This window comes from Dendrobium catenatum, unplaced genomic scaffold, assembly GCF_001605985.2.
Source record: "Dendrobium catenatum unplaced genomic scaffold, ASM160598v2 fragScaff_scaffold_231, whole genome shotgun sequence".
NCBI lineage: Eukaryota > Viridiplantae > Streptophyta > Magnoliopsida > Asparagales > Orchidaceae > Dendrobium > Dendrobium catenatum.
In genome coordinates, this window is record NW_021318693.1 from 10,156,915 (window position 1) to 10,179,025 (window position 22,111).

Sequence of the window (22,111 nt, forward strand, 5' to 3'; positions counted from 1 at the left end):
TAAATAGAGTGCATTAAAGTGGGTGGCCCAAGAGAGCAATTAATTCCTTCAGTAATTAATTTCACTAATTCCATAATACCGGACCACCTAAAAGTTATAGCACCACCATAATACCTAAGTAGCTCAGGATGGCTAATAAAATTACAAAATTAAACATATAGTGACGCAAATCTGAGTTCTGATTTTACTTCAGTTAATGCTGAGTTAGTAACCATTTTGATTTTTACATTTTTTTTTTAAGAATGCCTATGATGATCCCTGTAGAGACTAGCTGTATTTACTTGGTGTGGTTCTCAGTTTTTTTCCTCTATTTGGTATTGGTCACTGGTTCTCTGATGGTCGTGGCTTTGTTCATTGTCATTGTGAGCATTAGGCCGCTGCTGTAATTTATTATTTAAACCTTCACAATGGGCTGCTTGATTGTCATTTGGTTTCTTGGGCTGTGATGGGCCTGACTTGGTTTCAAGTTGTCTTTTATACGTATCATTTCTTTAGACCCGTGAGTTAATCAATTCCAGAAAAGTACGTGCTTCCCTAGAGGTCACTGTTTACTTAGACATGGCGGGTTCCATTGCACAGCTTGCGCAAGTTCTACACATCCTTTAATCATATCTTCAGTTCTGGAATATATTCAACATCGTCATTGCCAAACTTATTTTGATATTTTTGTAACTTGAGTAAATTTGTGATAATAAATAAAGCGGGATTGGAGACATGTAAAATGTGTTATTTATAAGTACTTTACTTTCCTCTTAACCTGATGGTTAGATTGGATGTGATTCTTTAGTTTGTTGCAGTTGGAGGCTACAAATTTTTAGAGTTAAATTATCTTCTTGTACAAACACAAAGTCTACACTCCTTGTTCTATTTTCAAATATCTAATTAGTGATTGGGTAGTCGGAATGATTGAATATTTCAAATTTGATAAAATATGATTGTTCTTTCAAATATGGTGTGATTTTCGATCGAATGTTTGACTCTTTTATGATCCATATTTCTATGTGAGACTTTATTTGCATTATCATGTCCACTAAATGTAGGACATCTCATTTGGTGCAATTAAAAAAATTAATAATGATGCGATTTAAATAAGACCGGGTAAGTTGTGGTTTAAACAAACTATCACTGTTGTGAGGTTCAAAATTAAATTTTCACATTTGAAGATGGTATGATCTTCTCAAAGTGGATCAATAATTTAAGACTTCATTAAACATTCACATCTATTTGATTATAAGAAAATTAAAATTGTTGAAACAAAATTAATAAATTAGTAATACGTGGTAAATTATTCTAACAAAGTGTTGAAAGTAAAACAAAACTAGCATGGGCTACAATATAAGGACCAATTGCATAATCAATCTAGGAGTTGTAAATAAAATAATTCTAGTGTCTTTAAATATTATAAAAGTTATAAACATCTTGCAGCTAAATATAATTTACTCTAGATTAATTTGTTATCAATACTTGTTTAATTAAACATATTAAGCGAAGGTTCATTAATGAAATATTATTATATTTTATCAAGATCTTTAAATGTTGATGTATGTTATAATCATTTTATTATGTACCACACTTATAACAAATAAATTTAAAGAGACAATCAATCAAATCTCCTCAACATAGCACCATATACACAATAAAAAAAGAGAAGAGTATTGTTGAAGTTTATTATATTGGAGAGACTGTAATTCATCTTTAGAAGATATACTAGTTGCACAATATAATTTACAGTTTCAATCTGAAGTTATATGTACTACAACAACAACAACATCAAGCTTTTATCCCACTACATGGGGTCGGCTACACGAATCTTTTTTCTCCATTGTGTTCTATTAAAGGTCAAATTCTCGTTTAAATCTAATAAAGAAAGGTCATTCCTGATATTTTCTAACCAGGTCTTTTTAGGCCTGTCTCTACCTTTCTTAACATAAGTCAAATCTAATACCTCTACTCTCCTAACCGGGTCATTGGAAGACCGCTGTTTTATGTGACCAAACCATCTAAGACTACTCTCTCTAATCTTATCCTCTACTGGAGCTACTCCAACCTTTTCATGTATATGCTCATTTCGTATCCTATCTCTAAGGGTAAAGCCACTCATCCACCTGAGCACCCTCATCTCTGCCACACTTAACTTGATATTATGCTTCTCTTTTAATGGCCAACATTCAGCACCATAAAACATTGCAGGCCTCACTACCATCTTATAGAATTTTCCCTTAAGTTTGAGGGGTACTTTTCTATCATACAACAAGCCCGATGCATTCCTCCACTTCAACCATCCAACTTGAATTCTGCTGATAATATCTCCATCTATTTCACCATCACTCTGAACAATAGATCCAAGATATCTAAAACATGTACTCTTATTAATGACTTGATCACCCAAAGTCACAATCCCCTCACTAGGTCTATTACTACTAAAATTACACTTCATATATTCCATTTTAGATTTACTCAAACGAAAACCTTTTGTCTCTAATGTTGACCTCCATAATTCAAGTTTACTTTCAACTCCCTCTCTAGTCTTATCAACAAGAAGAATATCATCAGCAAAAAGCATACACCAAGGTACATCCTCTTGCAAATGTCTAGTGAGAACATTCATGACTAAAGCAAAAATATATGGGCTTAAGGCTGATCCTTGATGCAACCCAACCGAAATAGGGAAATACCTGGTCAAACCACCTTGTGTTTGAACACAAGTAATCGCTCCTGCATACATATCTTTAATGATTTGAATATAAGCATTATTGACTCCTTTCTTTTCAAGAACTCTCCATAGCACTTCTCTTGGAACTTTATCATATGCTTTTTCTAAATCAATAAATATCATATGTAGATCCTCCTTATTTTCTCTATATTTCTCAATCAAACCTCTTAATAAATGTATGGCTTCCATAGTCGACCTACCCGGCATGAATCCAAATTCTCATCCACCTTTGTTGAATATCATCTTCTAAGAAAAGTATTTTTTGATCTTCATCCTTAATACACTTCACTTGAACTAAATCCTTAGTACTCATATCTCTTTGTTTGGCTAACTTATACATATATCTATCTCCCTTCTTAATATCTAATATATTATATAAATCACTAAAAGCTAAGGTCTTTGTATCGTGATGGTTTTATATTTAAATATGCACCTACATTAAATCATATTCATAAACTTGAACAAGATTAAGAATTACATTTTTAAGAAAAAAAATTTACCATGCCATAACATTAACGTAAACTTTCAATAGAAATTGAGCAGCTAGGTTTGAAAAAGAGCAAATCACATTTATTGTAGCAGATGAATCAAATAAGCAATTTGAAAATAAAACTTGAATAATTATCAAATAATATTATTCATATGATGGATAATTAGATTGATATTGATTTTGTTTATAGATCTTGGTTTAATAGCATAAAAACCCATAGAAAGAGCACCAAGGCAAGAAATGTGCCACAATATTTAAAAGAGGTTTGTTAATACTTAATACTTAATAGCGAATGCCTTCAAAGAAACCTGGAATTTCAAACCAAATCCATCATATACTAAATGTGCATAATTCATCAAAACACATATTTAAGCCTTTCGAGTTGATCTTTTTTAGAAATAGATGGTTTGTTTGTAATTAGTTTCCTTATCTATTTATTTTCAAGGGATTAGTTATAGGCCATTAGTAGTCTCCCGTAGGAAACATATTAATCTCTTAGAATATTTATTATTTGTTTAATTCTATTGCATAATTTTCATGATTTGTATAAGGTATTCAAAGAGTATGGATCGATAATTATGATATTATAAGCTTTATACTCACACGAATAAAAATAATATGGAGTTCCTACTTGGTGATAAAATAAAAATGATATAAATTCAAAAAGACTTTTTAGAAGAAATTAAAGAGAGAAAAAAGGTCATATAAAATCTTGCAGCATAATGGAACTAACTCCTAAAAAAAAATTCAAATAAGTTTTGGCATTAATCGAACTTTCAATATATCTAATTTGACCATATTTCATGATCCTACTATCAATTTCATGTTTCTTCACTCTTGTCTCCTCATAAATCAGCATCCATCACATTGTCAGATAATCATAGACAACTTGTTACTGAACCTATTTTGAATGAAGAAATTATGTCCACTATGAATGGGGAATTCTAGAAATATCTAGCGCATTGGTGTGGTAAACTTTTTTGGTGAATCATGAATTATTCTACAATAAGCAATAAATTTATGCTTAAATTTGTTTGATGAATACCAAATGGTAAATTTGCAGTCAAATTTGTTCAAGCAAAAAAATTGTAACTAGGCAATAACTGAGTTTCTACTGCTATGTTCAAGACTACAGTGTCTTTCCTCTATTGCAGTTCTTCTATTTGAGCGTGACTTTTCTGATGAATCATGAATTATTCTACAATAAGCAATAAATTATGCTTAAATTTGTTTGATGAATACCAAATAATAAATTCGCAGTCAAATTTTTTCAAGCTAAACAAATTGTAACAAGACAATAACTGAGTTTATATTGCTATGTTCAAGACTACAGTGTCTTTCATCTATTACAGTTCTTCTATTTGAATGTGACGTTTCTGGCCTTCTAATATGGTCTGACTTCATTTATTTCTTTTCCTGATTGCTTTAGTGCATATCCTACATGTGATTTCCAGCACCTACGCTATGTGAGAGATTCCTAGACCCTATCCTACAAGTTTAACTTGGTTCTTCCGGTTATTCAGATCATATGGCTTTTGCGTGTACTTTCTTTCATTAGTTTTTGTTATGTGATCTTATCCACTTCAAGAATTGGCAAACTTAGGAATAAGATACAAGTTGATTCAATAAATATATTATCCTAATTTGAGATCTTGAGATACAAGTTGGATGTGATTTCTTTGAGTGTGATATAAGTAAAACAATCTAATTATGAAGAAATTCGTCTCCTTGTATTGAAAACTATATGGACTTAAATTCATTGCAACATCATAGTTGAAATAATAGCCTGCTCCTAAACCTTCTTGCATTAGTATGAGACTCATTGACTGACAAATTGAAGCAATGCACACAAGAACAGAGGAAAAAACAAAACAACTGCTACTATTAAATGTCTTAATTGACGTCCCGAAGGAACCACAAAAAATTCCGTAGAGCAATACCATGTGAGGGAACTGCACTATAGACATAGAATGCAAGGCAAGAAAAAGAACTGGAGCACCAATATTTTAAATAGTCATTGGAAGCATCCCTTGTGGAATTTTTCTGTTGAAAACTCTTTTTTTAAATGGCATCAACCCAATTTATCAATTTAGAAGAGAAAAACAGGCTGGTCCAATGACCTTGACAAGATACAACAACTACAACTACAACTACAACATCAAGCCTTTGTCCCATACGTGTGGTCGGCTGTTGACCCCTATACCTCAAACCGCGCAAGAAAGGACCCATTTTGGTGAATAAAGCATTACGCACCTTGGCGCTATGCATCATTTGAAGGGTCAAACGACCTCTGATTGTTAAATGGACGGCGTCGTTGCGACCAGGACACTGAATTCTATTGGGTTGAAGCCCCTCGCAATTGAATTGGACAAGATCAGTCAAAAGGGACGACCAACACCCGAAATTAAAGTGCGAGGTTGATCAAACAGTGTCGGATCGACAAACGAACAGTGTCATTGCGTCCAGAACGTTGTCAACATTCAGAATATATATTTTATTTAATCAAATTGAATCTTCTGATGTGGTGGTGCAAATCTTAAAGCGATTCAAATATGATGTGAAGGTGCGCATATCAAGGAATTTTGCCTATTCGGAGACGACATGACGTCCGATCATGAAACGGACTGTGTCATTGCGTTTGGAACATCGTCGACAATAAGAGTCTACATTCTATTTAATCAAATTTGATCGTTTGAGGCGGTGTCGCAATTTTCAAAGGCGATTTAAATATGTTGCGAAGGCACGCATTACAAGGGAAATTAGCCTTGTCGAAGACCAAACGATGTCAGATCAACAAACGGACAGCGCCATTGCGTCCGAAATGTTGTCAACCTCTGAAAACTGTATTTTGTTTATTCAATTTTAAGTATTCATAATGGTGGCACGAATCTCGAGGCAAAACACACATACCGAGAAAAGAGGTCTCAAGGTTGCCCAAACGATGTTCGATCGCAAAAACATACTATGTCATTGGGTCCGGAACTTCGTCAATATTATGAATGCACTGCCAATTTGTTCGAATGAGGTTTTGCGCGCAAATCGAGACAACGAGCACTTCGAGGGAATTAAGCCTCGTCGCCTCCTAAATGATGTCCGATCGCAAAACAGACTGCTTCGTTGCGACTGGGACATCGTCAATACCCTAAATTCACTATTAATTTGTATAATTCTGATATTCGGCAAATCAACACGTTAAACGAGGCAAATACGCAAATTTCGAGGAAATCACGCAAATCAAGATTCATTTCATTGACTGATGCATCATGGATATTCTCAATTAATGCTAATACTAATTTTGGCAGGTCATTATTAGTGTTGCCCGTGAATCTAATCAAAATGGTGAAAATCAGATAAAATCAAATCAAGGTAATTAATGTATTTTCTCATACATTGTCAAAAGAATCCAGTAAATCCCGGTGAAAACCTCGGATAATTGACAAGCTGTTGTCTTTTCCCGTAAAACCAGCGACTACTTCATTTCAAGAGCTTTTACGGATAAGTCTCATACACAGCTCCTGCTTCCGATTTTCTATTCATATGCTCTGTCATGTTTGCCTCCAACAAATTCCACGGAACACCTCCTCTGTTAAAAGATAAAGCTTCCTTTTCTCTTCAAGTCACGAGCTTCTCCAGTTTATCCGTCTCTTCCATGTTAAATTCCCACAGCTCAACTTCATGAGCTCCCTCTGTCATCTCCCCTCCATCTCTCTTCATGAGCACCACCAACAAACCTCCAGCTGCCTTGCTCCACCGGAAATCCAGCAGTCCACGAAGAGCAGGCTGCACTCATCATATCTCTTCCCTATTTTCCACTACAGCTGAGGTGGGTTGTTCAACCAAGCTATGGAGATTTATGATAATATGCTTACTGCCGGAATGGGACCAGACCTGTCCACTTACGATGAGATACTTGCTTATATAAAGAATCTCAATTGTAAACCAAACGAGCTTACTTGTTCTTGGCTGCATGCATATGCCAATATGAAGGAACAAGGAGTGGAAATGGCGACGGTGCTCCGGCGGCTATTCTTCTCCGCCGAGGCAAGGAAATTGTATCATCTGTCTCTGGCTTCTCTCTGTTAAGGCCTCCGTTTTATGTGACCAAACCATCTAAGGGAATTCTCTCTAATCTTATCTTCCACTGGAGCTACTTCAACCTTTTCACATATATGCTCATTTCGCATCCTATCTCTAATGGTAAAGTCACTCATCCACATGAGCATCCTCATCTCCGCAACACTTAACTTCGAATTATACTTCTCTTTTAATGGCCAACATTCGGCACCATAAAGCATTGCAGGTCTCACCACCATCTTATAAAATTTTTCCGTAAGTTTGAGGGAGAATTTTCTATCACACAACAAGCCCGATGCATTCCTTCACTTCAACCATCCAACTTGAATTCTGTTGATAATATTCACATCTATTTCACCATCACTCTAAACAATAGAACCAAGATACCTAAAATGTGTACTCTTATTAATGACTTGAACGCCCAAAGTCACAATCCCCTCACTAGGTCTATTGCTACTAAAATTACACTTATTATATTTAGTTTCAGATCTACTCAAGCGAAAACCTTTAGACTCTAAGGTTGACCTCCATAATTCAAATTTACCTTCAACTCCCTCTCTAGTCTTATCAACAAAAAGAATATTATCAGCAAAAAGAAAACACTAAGGTACATCATCTTGCAAATTTCTAGTGAGAACGTCCATGACTAAAGAAAAAAAGATATGGGCTTAAGGCTGATCCTTGATGTAATCCAACCAAAATAGGAAAATACTCGGTCAAACCACCTTGTGTTCGAACACAAGTAATAGCTTCCATAGTAGACCTACGCTCAATATTTCTCCATCAAACCTCTCAATAAATGTATGGCTTCCATAGTAGACCTACCTGACATGAATCCAAATTGATTTTGAGAAACATTAGTATCACGCCGCAACCTGCGCTCCATAACTCGCTCCCATGGTTTAAAAGTATAACATGTTGCAACTTAGATTTCAAGATTAAGTTTTACATCATGTGATTTGTTGATGATACCAAAATATAATTGTTATTATTACTGTTTCTCCTAACATACATTGGATTTTTTTTTTGTACTAACATTCCAGAGAAATTACACTCCAGACTGTCGAAGACTTCAAGACAAATTAGATTAGGGTTTCATGTAATGAAGTCTGTAATTTTTCTATTTTTCTTGAGTCTGAGAGAGTGTGATTGTAATTGGGTTACCGTGCACACACACACTGGGGTAGTGAATCAAAACTTCAAGTTTTAAAACTAATCGTACTGGACGGTTTGTCATGGTAATTCCTCCAAAACAAAGTTAATCAAATCATGCCTAGGAAATTTTTTTATTGTTCGTATTATACGATAATGTTTCGTACAGACGACTTCCAGAGTACGAAATGGGTGTGTACCAATTCATCCCATACAAACACATCATTTTTGAACAGTTCGTATTGTACAAAGTGGGGTTCGTACATATGACTTCCAAAGTACGAAATGGGTGCGTATCAATTCATCTCATATGAACACATCATTTTTTTGAATTGTTCGTACTGTACGATGGTGGGTTCGTACAGATGACTCACAGAGTACGAAATGGGGTCGTCCATGTTCGTACCAAACGAAGCATGATTTGTTAAAACAATTCGTATTGTACGATGTTGGGTTCATAAAGATGACTCACAGTATATGAAATGGGTTCGTACATATTCGTACCAGACGAACTTGTTCAATTTTGAATTGTTCGTAAAGTACGATGTTCGTTCGTACGGACGAATGACAGAGTGCGAAATCATGTTCGTACAATCGTACATGCCTTTTTGAATTGTTCGTACAGTCGATCCTCGATCGTACTGTAAGGCATGAGTACGTTCAAGTTGAAATTTTTTAATTTTTTGGTCGGATTTTCTTGTCTTTCATATATAAGTGTCCTAAAAACTGGCACTCAAAATCTTGCTGTGAATTTCTTTTGAGAGTGGATAAGAAAAGTGTTTGGGAGAGAGTTTTAGGAGTGAAGAGTGAGAGCTCTTTTGAGAGGAAATTGAAAGGGGATTCACAAGGTTGCCCAAAAGTAAGAATCTATTATCTATTCTTCAAGATTCTCCCTAATTCCTTGAAGCCTCTTGAGAGAAGAATTTTAAAGAAGATCACGGTACTCTGCCGTCACCAGGAGGGAGAGAAAGGACGTTGGTACTCTACCATCACAAGGAGGGTGAGAAATGACGTTAGTACTCTGCCGCACCAGATTGGTGGAAGAGAGATTTTATAAGGGATTCTCTGCCTTGTTGTAGAAGCAAAAGGAGAGACTTTTGATTTAGTGCAATACCTGAAGAATGAGCCTTCAGGGAATTGATGTAGGTCTAGTTGGACTGAACCACTATAAAATTTTATACTCTTTTATTCTTTTACTTTTTACTGCATTTTTATTTTCCGCACTTTAAATTTTTGTGCTTAAAAAAAATACTTTGTGAAAATCTATCATCGTGTCAAATATCTTAAATCGATTTTCTAAAATCTAAGAGAATTTTTAAATTATCAATTAACCCCCCCCCCCCCTTTAGGTTGCCTTGGGAATAATTTTTTAGTTTTAACAACCTAATTCATAGTGAATAAGTTTCAACAAGGGTCTAACAACCTATTCGAACTTTCACGACACATTAACTTAATTCCTCTATAATTCACACAATCATGTGCATCACCTTTATTCTAAAAAATATGAATTAAAACACTCATTCTCCACTCATCTAATATCTTTTTAGTCTTTAAAATAGTATTAAAAAGTTTAGTAAGCCATGAAATTCCTTCATCTCCTAAGCATTTCCACACCTCTATTGGAATATCATTTGGTCCAACAGCTTTTCCACACTTCATTTTCTTTAAAGCCTCTCTATCTTCAATTTTACTAATATGCCAATAAAAATAAAATCTTTATTATCATTTAAGGTGCTAAGGTATTTTCACATTCTTCATTAAAAAGTCTAGAAAAATATTACATCCACCCTTGTTGAATATCATCTTCTAAGAAAAGTATTTTTTGATCTTCATCCTTAATACACTTCACTTGAACTAAATCCTTACTACTCCTATCTTTTTGTTTAACTAACTTATACATATATCTTTCTCCCTCCTTAGTATCTAATCTATAATATAAAATATTAAAAATTAAGATCTTTGCATCGCATATTGCTTTCAACAACTGCAAGAAAGAAATTTATTCTACAAAATTCCAAAAGCATAAGGAAATTTATTCTACAAAATTCCAAAAGCATAAAGCTACAGGAGAATTTGATAATGAATGCAAAATTGATAAACTTTATAAAATTACATGAACCCATGGTTGCTTGCATTTTTTATGAAAAACTGTTGGAAAAATTCAATTTTCCAAGACATAGGATATCTGACGGGATGAATAAGACAATAAAAGGAGGAATCATAATATCCATTTTGAAACATCGAACTTACGGGCATCAACAGAAGTGTTTATGGGAGAAATGCCCCAAATGAGCAGCTTTACAACAAAAGTATTCAATACAAATGACAACCCAGAAATTGTTCACTAAGAAAGCATTTATGAATTTTAAATTTGTAAGGCAAGAGATGCAAACCTTTTTGAATAAACGATAGTCAATAAAGAACCCATGCATATAAGCTCTTAACAAATTTGTGCCAATTAGATTTGTCAAATGCAACCTCTCAAGGTCTTCCTTTGTTAAAAATTTATAATCATCATAAATAGTAGCTTGTGATCCCTCCTCCATCTCTTCCTTCAGGAAGCAAAATAAGAAGTAAAGAAAAGTTTAGAACATTTTTTTCCATTAATTTCGTAAAGAAAAAGAGACAAAATCATCATACAGTAAGGTTCTCCAAATATGAGCACCACTTTGGTGCAGGCCCTAAATTTGGAATGAAGTAGGCCGGTATTTGGCTGCAATCCAAAGCCAATAACATCAAGCCACTTTCATGGAAAACACAAACGTCATTGATGGCACCATCACTTGGTTCTATATTAATCAAATTATCCCCCTGAAAACAAAAAAGACAGATCAGCATCCTGTCATAGCACAAGGTGTAGTGTGAGGAGACAGTTGTAAGAGATATAATTTTGAAAGAATAATGGTTAAACATAAGGTCCTAGTCATGGCCTTTACAAGATAGCAATAGGAACTAAGTAATTATGAGCGAGATCTATTTTTTCCAAACTAAAGCAATCTAAACCAAGCAATATACTATAATGATATTGACATTCCAACACCAATAGAAAGTTCATACAGTTTGTTAGTATTCTCATACAATAAAAAATGTCAAGAATCAAATTCATTCATCCAAACCACATGAACTTGACATAAATAATATGTTTCCTACTGGTTTTAGCAACATGTCATATACAATGCATTTGCATGAAAAGATGAGATGATAAATCTGCAAAATACATGTCTTAACTAAGAATTAAAACTTGAAAAAGATAAAATTATATTCATTCAAAAAAAGGCGCCAAGATACCATAATTCTCACCGTATTAGGATCCCAAACTCGAACAACATGGCTATCAGTGCTGATCAATTTAGGATCTACAGAATTAAGAGTCTGATGCCACTTGATGTCTAATATAGGTCTTCCGTACCTGCAAAACAGCCAGAAAGGTCACAACACATACTTACCAAAGCTCTAAATCCTACAGTAGCAAAAGTTTAAAAAGAAGATGAATGTTATCTTGCAAGCCAGTTTGAGTACTTGTAAGGAAAGGCACTAACATATGATCCTTGATTCGAATTGGATCAGACATTCGCAAGTCATAGATAGATATCTGAAATTAAGAAGAGATTATATTAGTTATGTATACATAAGAGTTAGATTATGAAAGAAACACTCAGGAAAAAAGTCACAAAAATGGTGAGAGAATGAATTGTAAATAAATTCCAGAAACAAAAGGAGTACTAATATATAAGATCGTATTTCTAATAAACTATCACTAGCAGTCACAACCAACAGAAAACTAAACTGATTTTCAGGGGATAGTCAGGGGTTACAAAAAATATATGGCGAAGAAAATTTGCTTCTTTTACATTTCAAAGGTTTTTGTTATGCCTGCGCAAAAATTTCCAAAGTTTGATCAAGGCTTTCTATGCTGCAACATCATATAAATTTTAACTATCACTAAACGAGTGACTCATAAAATGCTAGTTAACCCAATCAAATCATTGAACAATAAAAAGTAGAAAACACTTCTGCAGAATGATTATCCTCTGGGATAAGCTTAGGAAGAGCTCTCCTCAGACTTCAAAATGAGCCGTGTAAGCGCCAACCACTTTGATCCATCTGGTTATACCACCGGGCAAATTTACTATATTTAATCACTTCAAAAAATTATGTGGGTCATTAGTCTAATCATCCAGGACTATTAAACAACTCCTGGACAAGCTAATCTGACTAGGCCATCTGATCCAGTCTCACTATTATAAATGACCCATAGATGAAGTAAACAAATTCTAAATGCCAGAGCTCAAGCTCCCAATCACTGATATATTGTTTTCTTTTGTTTAACAAACTCATATTTTGTGTACCTTTGTCGCAACTTTCTAAGAAGTTCCCTCCATCTTAGAAGCACTCAGAATGAAAATACTCAACTTTAAAGTTTATGATGAAATATCAACCCATCTTAGGAGAACGCTAGCATGAAAATACTCAACTTCAAAGTTCATGATGGAATATCAACTGTTATGCTAAATGGTACCTTCACGTTAAAAGTTCTACTGCATTGTACTTAAATAATCTTACAATCTCCTCCATTTCAGGAATAATCTCCTTGTAATCAAATTTGTAATCACCCAAACTCATCCATCAAGGCACATTTTGGTTGTAAGTTGGTGCTTCATCAAAAAAATTCTGAAGTTAAATGTGATCATTCTTGAGCACCCCTAAAATGATTGTTCTTCCAAAATAATTGCACCTAAGGGATAAAATCAGGAGGCTTGTTATGCCTAAAATGGAAAATATCTTAATGAATGAGAATTCAAGCTGCAGCAAAAGGAAGCAAAGATGGGCTAAATTTGATTGCAAAAGAAGAGGTCAAAATAATATATAAATTGAGAGAGAGATCAATCTGTGTTGTCAGTATCTCCTACAAAGATCTATGTGAGGCATCTTCTTGATTCTTATATCATGTCTTTCCTTCACCCGAAATATAATTTGGTATACTTTTGGCTCAAATGGGATTTCTGAAGCTATTTTTATGTCATGATGCATTCCTATAAATGATTTCTGGTCTACTTTATTAGTTAACCCTGTAATTTTATAATTTCATTCTGTTTCACATTCTTCTTATGATTCTAAATTTCTCGTTCTTTTTTATTTAAAAATTTCGCTCCAAAATGAAACTTCATTGGAGTTTTAACCTTAAGGTATGACCATCAACTTCCTATGAATGTTTCTCAAGAATTGGGAAGTTTATTTCTTTGTTGTAGAATGTTCTTAAATCAAACTCATTCATCATTAACATCTTTTACTTAAAGGTTTTGGTCTTTACTTCATTTTCAGTGTTCTCATATTCTAATCAAAATTTCATTTGACACCCTTCAACTTTACTAACTTCTTGATGACATTTGTTTTGCTTTATTAACTGGTGGGCAAAAACTCTATGAGGATCCTCTCCAAACATAGCAGCACGAACTTGTGAATTAATAAACTAGCTTACCAGTTTTTCTAATGTGCAATCAGACATTATTTTTAAATCTTTTTTAAATAACTACATGATTATTATTAATTATTAATTATTAATAACGTATGGGTCAATATTAGTTACAAGTATATATAAAAGTTTAGCCAAGATTAAACCCTTATTTTGTTTTTTTCCTCTAAAAATGACTGTGGTGGGCATTTGGCAAATTTGGAGGGAGTGTAGGATATCTTCAAAGATGGTCTTTTCAACATCTTTAGAGATTTTCTCAAGGAGAAGGGACCTTCTGCTTTATCTCTTAGACCAAAAAATTATTCCGTATGATTTGTATTCTTGACACAATTTTTTGGCTCAAGACTCTATTTTGATGAATTAAGCACAATGTAAAATAAGTTATATATTTATTTATACACAGTAAATGAAAGATTATCAGAACCCACACCAAAGCCAACAAAACAGTAAGAAGAGTCTCCACGGCTGATCGGAGCAATGGCAGGCCAAATGCCATGAATGAGAGTTCAAGCTCTGGCACTAGCAAGAATAAACGTTGTGCACAGGGTTGAATAGATATGGTTTGCGGTCAACCTTCTATCAAATTTAAATTCAATTATATCAGAACACTCAATTGGCCTCTAGAATATTTTTCTTTAATCTGATATCAATATTTAATGATAATGAATACACTTCATGGCTCCCTATCCATAAAACTGGGGAAACAAAGATAAACTAAAACTTTAAAAATAAATCGTAACACTTTCAAAACTTAATGTTTCTCAAAATCAATTTGGAATCATGCTGGGTAGGCCTACTATGGAACTTATACATTTATTGAGAGGTTTGATGGAGAAGTATACAAAGAATGAGGAGGATCTACATATGATATTTATTGATTTAGAAAAAGCATATAATAATGTTTTAAGAGAAATGCTATGGAGAGTTCTAGACAAGAAAGAGGTTAATCATACTTATATTCAAGTCATTAAGAATATGTATGAAGGAGTTGTTACTTGTGTTCAAACGCAAGTTGGTTTGACCAAGCTTTTTCCTATTTCAGTTGGATTACATCAAGAATCAACCTTAAGCGCAAATCTTTTTGCTTTATTCATGACTGTACTTACTAGACATTTGCAACAGGATGTACCCAGATGTATGCTATTTGTTGATGATATTCTTCTTGTTGATAAGACTAGACAGTGAGTTGAAGGTGAACTTGAATTATAGAGGTCAACCTTAGAGCCTAAAGGTTTTAGTAGTAATAGATCTAGTGGGGGAGATTGCGAATTTGAGCAATCAAGTCATTAATAAGAGTACATGTTTTGCATATCTTGGGTCTATTGTTCAAAGTGATGTTGAAATAGATGGAGTTATTATCAGTAGAATTCATGTTAGATGGTTGAAGTTGAGGAATGCATCAAGCCTATTGTTAACTTAAGGGAAAATTCTATAAGATGGTGGTGAGACCTTCAATGCTTTATGGTGCAGAATGTTGGCCATTAAAATAGAAGCATAATATTAAGTTAATTGCTGAAGAGATGAGGATGCTCAGGTAGATGAGTTGTTTTACACTTAAAGACATGATACAAAACAAGCATATACATGAAAAGGTCGTAGTAGGTCCAATGGAAAATAAGATTAGAGATAGTAGATGTATTAGATTTGGCTTATGTTAAGAAAGGCAGAGGTAGACATAAAAAGACATGGTTAGAAAATATTAGAAATGACCTTTCTTTATTAGATTTAAATGAGAATTTGAGTCTTAATAGGACACAGTGAAGAAAAAAGATTCAAGTAGCCGATACCACATAGTGGGATAAAGGCTTGATGTTATTATTGTTGTTGTTGCTAATATTAAACAAATGGATAATTATACTTAATAAAATGAATATATGTGGGCTCCAAAAACTCGGCCCCGGCCTCCCCCGCTTCTATTTCTTCGGGGGACTTTTAACGGATTAAGTACCAGGATAAATTTTGGGAAGGCAGATGAGTTTACAGATAAGACACTTCCTACAGATTTCGCCCTCATTTTGCGAGGACTTTATGATCTGAGTTCTGATTTTCTATAGTCGCAAGCCCCCATAGTTAATTACCCCTCTCGATCACGAGAGAGAACTTTCGATTAAGGCTAGTCGTCAATCAGATATGTAGAGAATACGTGCATCTGGCATATAGTAGCAGCATGGGCTTGGGAATTTGGAAATATGATATTTAAAATTGGGAATTGCACCATCTTGCACTTAAAGCAGATGGTGGGGGAATGGATGATGGACCTGATCAAGATCCCATGGTTCTATTGTCCTGGGCCATCGTGGTCTCTGGTCTACTTAGTCAGAGGAGGTAATCGACCCAACCTAATAGAAGGATCCTTGTCGGCAACCATGGGTTGCTTCGTCTAAGGAGATCTTGTAAAACTGGGGTAAATGTTTATCTTAGGGGACAAATTTGAATCTACCTTAACTAACAAAGGGCTTTGTGCCCTATCGATCATATTCTATTGATGCATATCTCAAGGATTTGATACCACTAAGGAACGTATTGGTTCTGGGCATAACCGGTATCTCGTGGTGTCATTTGGTAGCAAAACAACTCGATTCAAAAGGCTCTGGGTCATAACTGTTTATCCTGCGGTGCCATTTGACGACAAAATTATCGGTTAGAGGACACATACCACGTCCTTATTGACATGATATTATTTGATAATGGATCCTACTTATATTTTTGACTAAGCATTACCTCTATGTGAGCTAAAGTAAATTTCAATTTGTCTACCTCGACAAACTATTGCGGAGGGTGGATGGATTTTCTTTTAAGTGTTTGAATTGATGAATTTAAATTTTAAATATTTTAGATTTGGATGATCTCGAGATTTTTTTGGATCTTCGGGTATTTGGGATGACATTTGAAATGTTTGAAATGAACCCCTCTGGTTGAGATTTACATTCAATGCGGCCATCATCGAGTGATGGGGTCATTTAAATTTGTGGATTGAACTTTGTCAACTCTGTCGAGCTGTTGATAGAGGATTAGGTTTCGTGGGACCTATATTTTAGTTAATAAATTTTCTTTGTTGAAAGCCTTATATGACCGTATAAAATAGGTATTATGGTCGACGTCTTGACCGTCTATATGTTTGATAATTCGAGCCGTGTCAACTCTTATCTATCTATATAGAATGATTGGGCTAGAACTACGTTCATTTATAGACCAGCGCAGCATCTCTAAACGTCACGTGTGTTCCAAAACACTCTCATCAGGACCCATGCGAGTCTTGTGATTGCAATTACCCCTTTTGTGTATCTATGTATATACAAATTGCGGTGCATGTGCTCATTTTTGGATTTCTGGCGGATATACTATGACAGCCCACCAAAGTTGGTGTTTGTCGTAGCCCTTATGTATTTGCCCGTAAGTAATACGTTGGAGGCATGACCACTGTTTGTCAAGAGGTTTGCAAGCCTCAATAATCTTATCCAACTCAATGTCTAGGATCTAGTTGAATTGAGATTCACTCACTCCATCTTTAGAGATAATGATTTGATCTGACTTTCTCTTCCCAGAACTCATATAGAAATCAATAGGCAAATTCCTGATTATGACATCATCATCATTTTCCGTTGTTGGCTTAAATAAAGATCAATTATTTCAACATTGGATGACTATGTCTTGTACTTTGAGATTGGTGGTCATTTCCCTGAACTAACAATCGCGGCAATCAAAGATACTTTGAACCATCTAAGATAGCTGTGGAAGGCACCCATTCATAAAATAATTATTGCAGTCTTTGATGTAATGGTAATAGCGGGTGTATTAAACCGCTGTTAGATAATTATTGACTGTGTAGGTGTCAGAATATCTTTGTTAACTAATAGGTACTTTGAATAAGTTGCAGACATTTTGCCTTTATCCATATAGGGATCAACGTGTTTATTTCATGCTGAGTGATGGTCGATCACAAAGATGCTGGGTATCCACTGTTTGTCACGACGCTCTCTCCATAACTATTTGCAAATGGCGGCATAGGTGTATGTTTGCATTTATTGTTATCACTTGCAAAGATTCAGTGAAATCATATGTAGCTGAGAATCATCAAATTGATGCATTAATCTACCCGTCGATTGTCGTTGGTGATAGTCAAGTTCCCCTTCATGGTGGATTCATTCATTTGCTTGTGTACTGATGTGTTGCATGTCCATGTTCACAGAGTATCTCTTGTATTTGCAATTTCTCTATTGTTGTTGCTTGTTGACAAGGCTGATGTATTTCAGCATTGGTAAAAGGAAGGTTATATCCTCCACAGTTCTCTTGCTATTGATTATGTATGATTGACACAGATGTCGCTTATAGGGACGTCATAGCATTCATTGTATGCCATTTGATATCATCCATTGATGGATTGTAAGTTGACAAATATTGACCATAGGCAGGTTGTGGTGAACATAATGATTCATTCTTTTGTTTATGAATGCAGTGTTATACAATCACAGATCTTCTAGCACCAACGAGTTTGTATTCGCTACAACCTTTCCACTGTTACTTGTAAGCACAGTCCCCTGTTGTCCATTCATTTGAATTCAAGTCCATTCAGTTCAAGCTTGATTCAAGTCCAGGTTCCTTTTGATCGTTCAAATAAAATTTGGATTTGCAAGTTCATATTTGGATACTTGTCTATGACAAGTTCTTCATCATCTTTGAGAGTGGCTATATTAAATAAGAGCTTGTTTCATTAGCACCATCCAGCTCCTTTGTATAAACTTGTGAACCCACTGGTGTGGATACTACGGGCTTTATGTTGCTCATGTAAGTTGAAGGTCCTTTGTTGTAACATTGGACAAATTATTGCACCACAAGTCCTTTGCAAGTGCCTTGCGCATTGTTTGTAGACAAGTTATGATTGCGAATTCCTTATCTCCATTCGTGGTTTGTAGCATGTAGAAAAAATCTTCACAAGTGTCTCGCTTGCTCATGAGCAAATCATGTTCATTTGAAGTCTTGGCACAAATAATTGCATATTTGTTTGAGTTTGCTCCCTATCATTCATTTAAGTCCAAGTCAAATGTTTCCTAATTTCACTTTGGGCCTTTTGTTACCTTTTATTTGAGCTCAAATCAAGCTTATTGTGATTTGTTTGAGTTTGAGCCCAATTTGAGTTCATGTTCAAGTTAAAGAGCAAGTCTTTCATAGTCAAGTTGCAAGTCTTGATTAGTCATTTGATTATAATAAAGTAAAATAGAATTGTAGCTCATTCATTTGAATCACAATTCATATCCTTTGTATTCGTTCAAGTCCCATGTATGTATTCAATCAAGTTCAAATTCAGTTCAAAGGTTCACAAGTTCGAGTCCAAGTTCTTTGTCATTACATGTGCAGGTTCAATTTGTGTTCAAATACAAGTCCTTGTAGCTCATTCATTTGAATCACAATTCATATCCTTTGTATTCGTTCAAGTCCCATGTATGTATTCAATCAAGTTCAAATTCAGTTCAAAGGTTCACAAGTTCGAGTCCAAGTTCTTTGTCATTACATGTGCAGGTTCAAGTTCTTTGCTTAGTTTATTTGAGTTCGAGTTCACAAGTCCTGTTATCCTTTAAGTTCAATCAAGTCCAAGTACGATCTCATGTTCACTCAAAATTTTGGCAGCATCCCGACATCTCCCCCGTTTAGGGGAAACTACGAGAAACTGAGCCTCCCGCCACGCTAGATATTAGTGAGTACGATAGGTGTCCTTAGACATCGCGGCCGTGAAATATTCAATCCAACCACGCCAGAGAAAGGAGTGTATGGGTCTTCAATACCTATTTCAAAAGAAAACCAGTTTGCTTTTCCCGCAAGTACAGAGCCACGTACGGGTACTTAAAATTGTCCCCACCATGGTACAAAGAGTGTGTATATGGCTTACCCGCCTTGCCGAAGGTGTCGCACCGGGTTACACTTATATTAAAACAAAACAACAATTAAAAAACAACGAGGACACATTACTATTAATAGAAATTTTGAGAAGAAAGATACAATGAAATGGTAACTTGTGGAGAGAATAAATAGAAAAGAAGACCGAGATGAAGTCATAGAGGGGAAGGGGATAGGAGGTAGCTCGCAGGCTAGAAAACCTGTAGGTTTTACATTCCACAAATTATCACTCATAAAACTCTCCTTTAAATAGGATATAAGCAATCAAAAGGACACCCAAACAACCAACCACAAACAGGAAAAAAAAGGTAGCATTTAAGGCTCTTAGAAACCGAACCACCACAACCAGGAACTGAGACAGAAACAAGAACTGAGGGACCCAGGCAGAGGAACCGAACAGCCAAGCGGGCAGAAACCGAACAGCCAAGCGGGCAGGAACCGAACAGCCCAGTAGGCAGGGAATCGAACAACCCAGCAGGCAGGGGAACCGAACAGCCAACCCAAGCAACCAAGAACCGGCCAGCTCCCAAATAGACCAAACCCACATGAATCAAACCCAAGTCATCCCACGGAAAATGCAGCCCATAATTAAATGCCCAAATATGTAAGCCTTGCTTGCATCAACAGGCAGAGTTCGACTACAGGAGGTCGGGGTAGCGGCTTTATCGGAGAAGGATTCAGGATGGAGATCGAGCCAGCTTCGTTGGCTTGAAGTCGATGGGAATCGGAAGGCTTGACGGCGGGGATGAGTTTGACTGTATCGTGGGTTTGAAGTTGTCAAGAAAGGCAGTGATGGGAGGATGGAGGTCGACAGCGAGGAAGGGCCGACGATAGTGTGGATTTCAACTTGGGATTTGCAGCTTCAGTGTAGAGGCGTCGGTTGTAGCGGGAAGGAGAAAAATGGGAGTTTGCTGAAGCTTAGAGTGTGAGTCTTCGTCTGGCTTGCATTTTAACGATGGGGAGAGCAGGATTTCTGCACTCGATAGGATGGGCGACTATTGCGTGTCTAAAACAACACCGAATAGTAGGTCTGCGTTACTGTAGCAACGGGATTCGATGCAGGATTTCAGCAAGAATATGCGACAAGTAATGATTATATCGATCTTATATATATATATATATAATTTTATTTTTTTTCTGCCTTTGAGGTCAACAATATAATAATAAATATTACAAATTTGTCCAAAAATGAATATGGGCCTTAAAGGCCTAAAATATGGTTCGGTTCAATGCTATTATAGATGGCTTTACTTATTGGAATCAGCCTACTAAAAATAAGGTTTTTGCAAACTAAATCAGACTTATTGGTAAGTTCACTACATAAAATCCTTCCGGGTGCAAAGAACTCTCCTTCGAAGAGTTAGCAATCATGCAGTCATCCAAGAGATCAAGTGTTAACTTTTGCAATTCATCGTTGGCCCCAAAAGAAAACCTATGTAGACATTTTTAAACTATTTACAGAAAAAAAAAAAAAGAAAGCAGAAACCTTTGCTGACCCCAAAAATTATACCCCCATTAATGCATCATTTAATAATTTAATGTTGAGTTGTTAAAACAACAAAACAAATCTATCATTACAGGCAAAAATGGGCTGGCTTCTTAACAAGGGCATTTTCAATAAGCGAGAAGTCCTTGGCTCAAATTAAAAAGAAAATTTTCACTTTTTGGAGGGTTTTCAAAAGCTGTCCAGTTGAAACACATTAGCAAATGAAGTACTAAAATATGTGACTGAGAATAAGGTCATAACTTGTGGAGGATATCCCAAAACTAAGACGATCATGTAAGTTATGTTTTCCAATCTTTATACCTTCCCAGCACTGGTCCCAACTGCCATCAGGTACCCATGGTCTTCATCAAATTGCACGGCGGTAATCTCCTATAAATGTAAAAGAATAGTTAATATGAGTAGCAAAACATGGCATATTTTTGCCCTTTTTTATCTGGCAAAACAGAATAACCATGTAATCTTCTCTAAACAACCTGATCTGAATCACCAGATTGCACAACAGCATTAACTCTGCCGACTGAAGATTTCTTTCTCATGTCAAAACATTCCACAAATCCATCGTCACCACCACAAGCAATAAGGCCATGAATCATACTACAATAAACAAATGTTAAAAGTAATTGTTAAAAAAAAACATCAACACTTAACAAAATAAGACTTACCTACGACAAACAACATTGATAGCTGGTGAATTAGAGCTGATTGATGACAAAAAACGGCCCTATAAATAAGTGGGAAAAATTAGATCAATGTGGAGTTGCAAGCAAAACATAACAAAATTTATGTGGCCTCAAATAATAAGGTTGTTCC

General features: G+C 35.3%; 1 protein-coding gene across 2 annotated transcripts in view; it reads right to left on the bottom strand.

The window, feature by feature from the left end:
* Positions 1-22,111, bottom strand: part of LOC110109385 (nucleolar protein 10) — a 45,823-nt gene that overhangs the window by 8,601 nt on the left and 15,111 nt on the right. For both annotated transcript variants that reach the window (XM_020840440.2, XM_020840441.2), the window contains exons 7-13: positions 21,964-22,022; positions 21,775-21,895; positions 21,602-21,670; positions 11,969-12,021; positions 11,730-11,838; positions 11,070-11,240; positions 10,823-10,981 (exon numbers count right to left, since the gene is read on the bottom strand). In XM_020840440.2, coding sequence (XP_020696099.1) covers positions 10,823-10,981; positions 11,070-11,240; positions 11,730-11,838; positions 11,969-12,021; positions 21,602-21,670; positions 21,775-21,895; positions 21,964-22,022 — 741 coding nt within the window. The remainder of the gene's footprint in view (positions 1-10,822; positions 10,982-11,069; positions 11,241-11,729; positions 11,839-11,968; positions 12,022-21,601; positions 21,671-21,774; positions 21,896-21,963; positions 22,023-22,111) is intronic.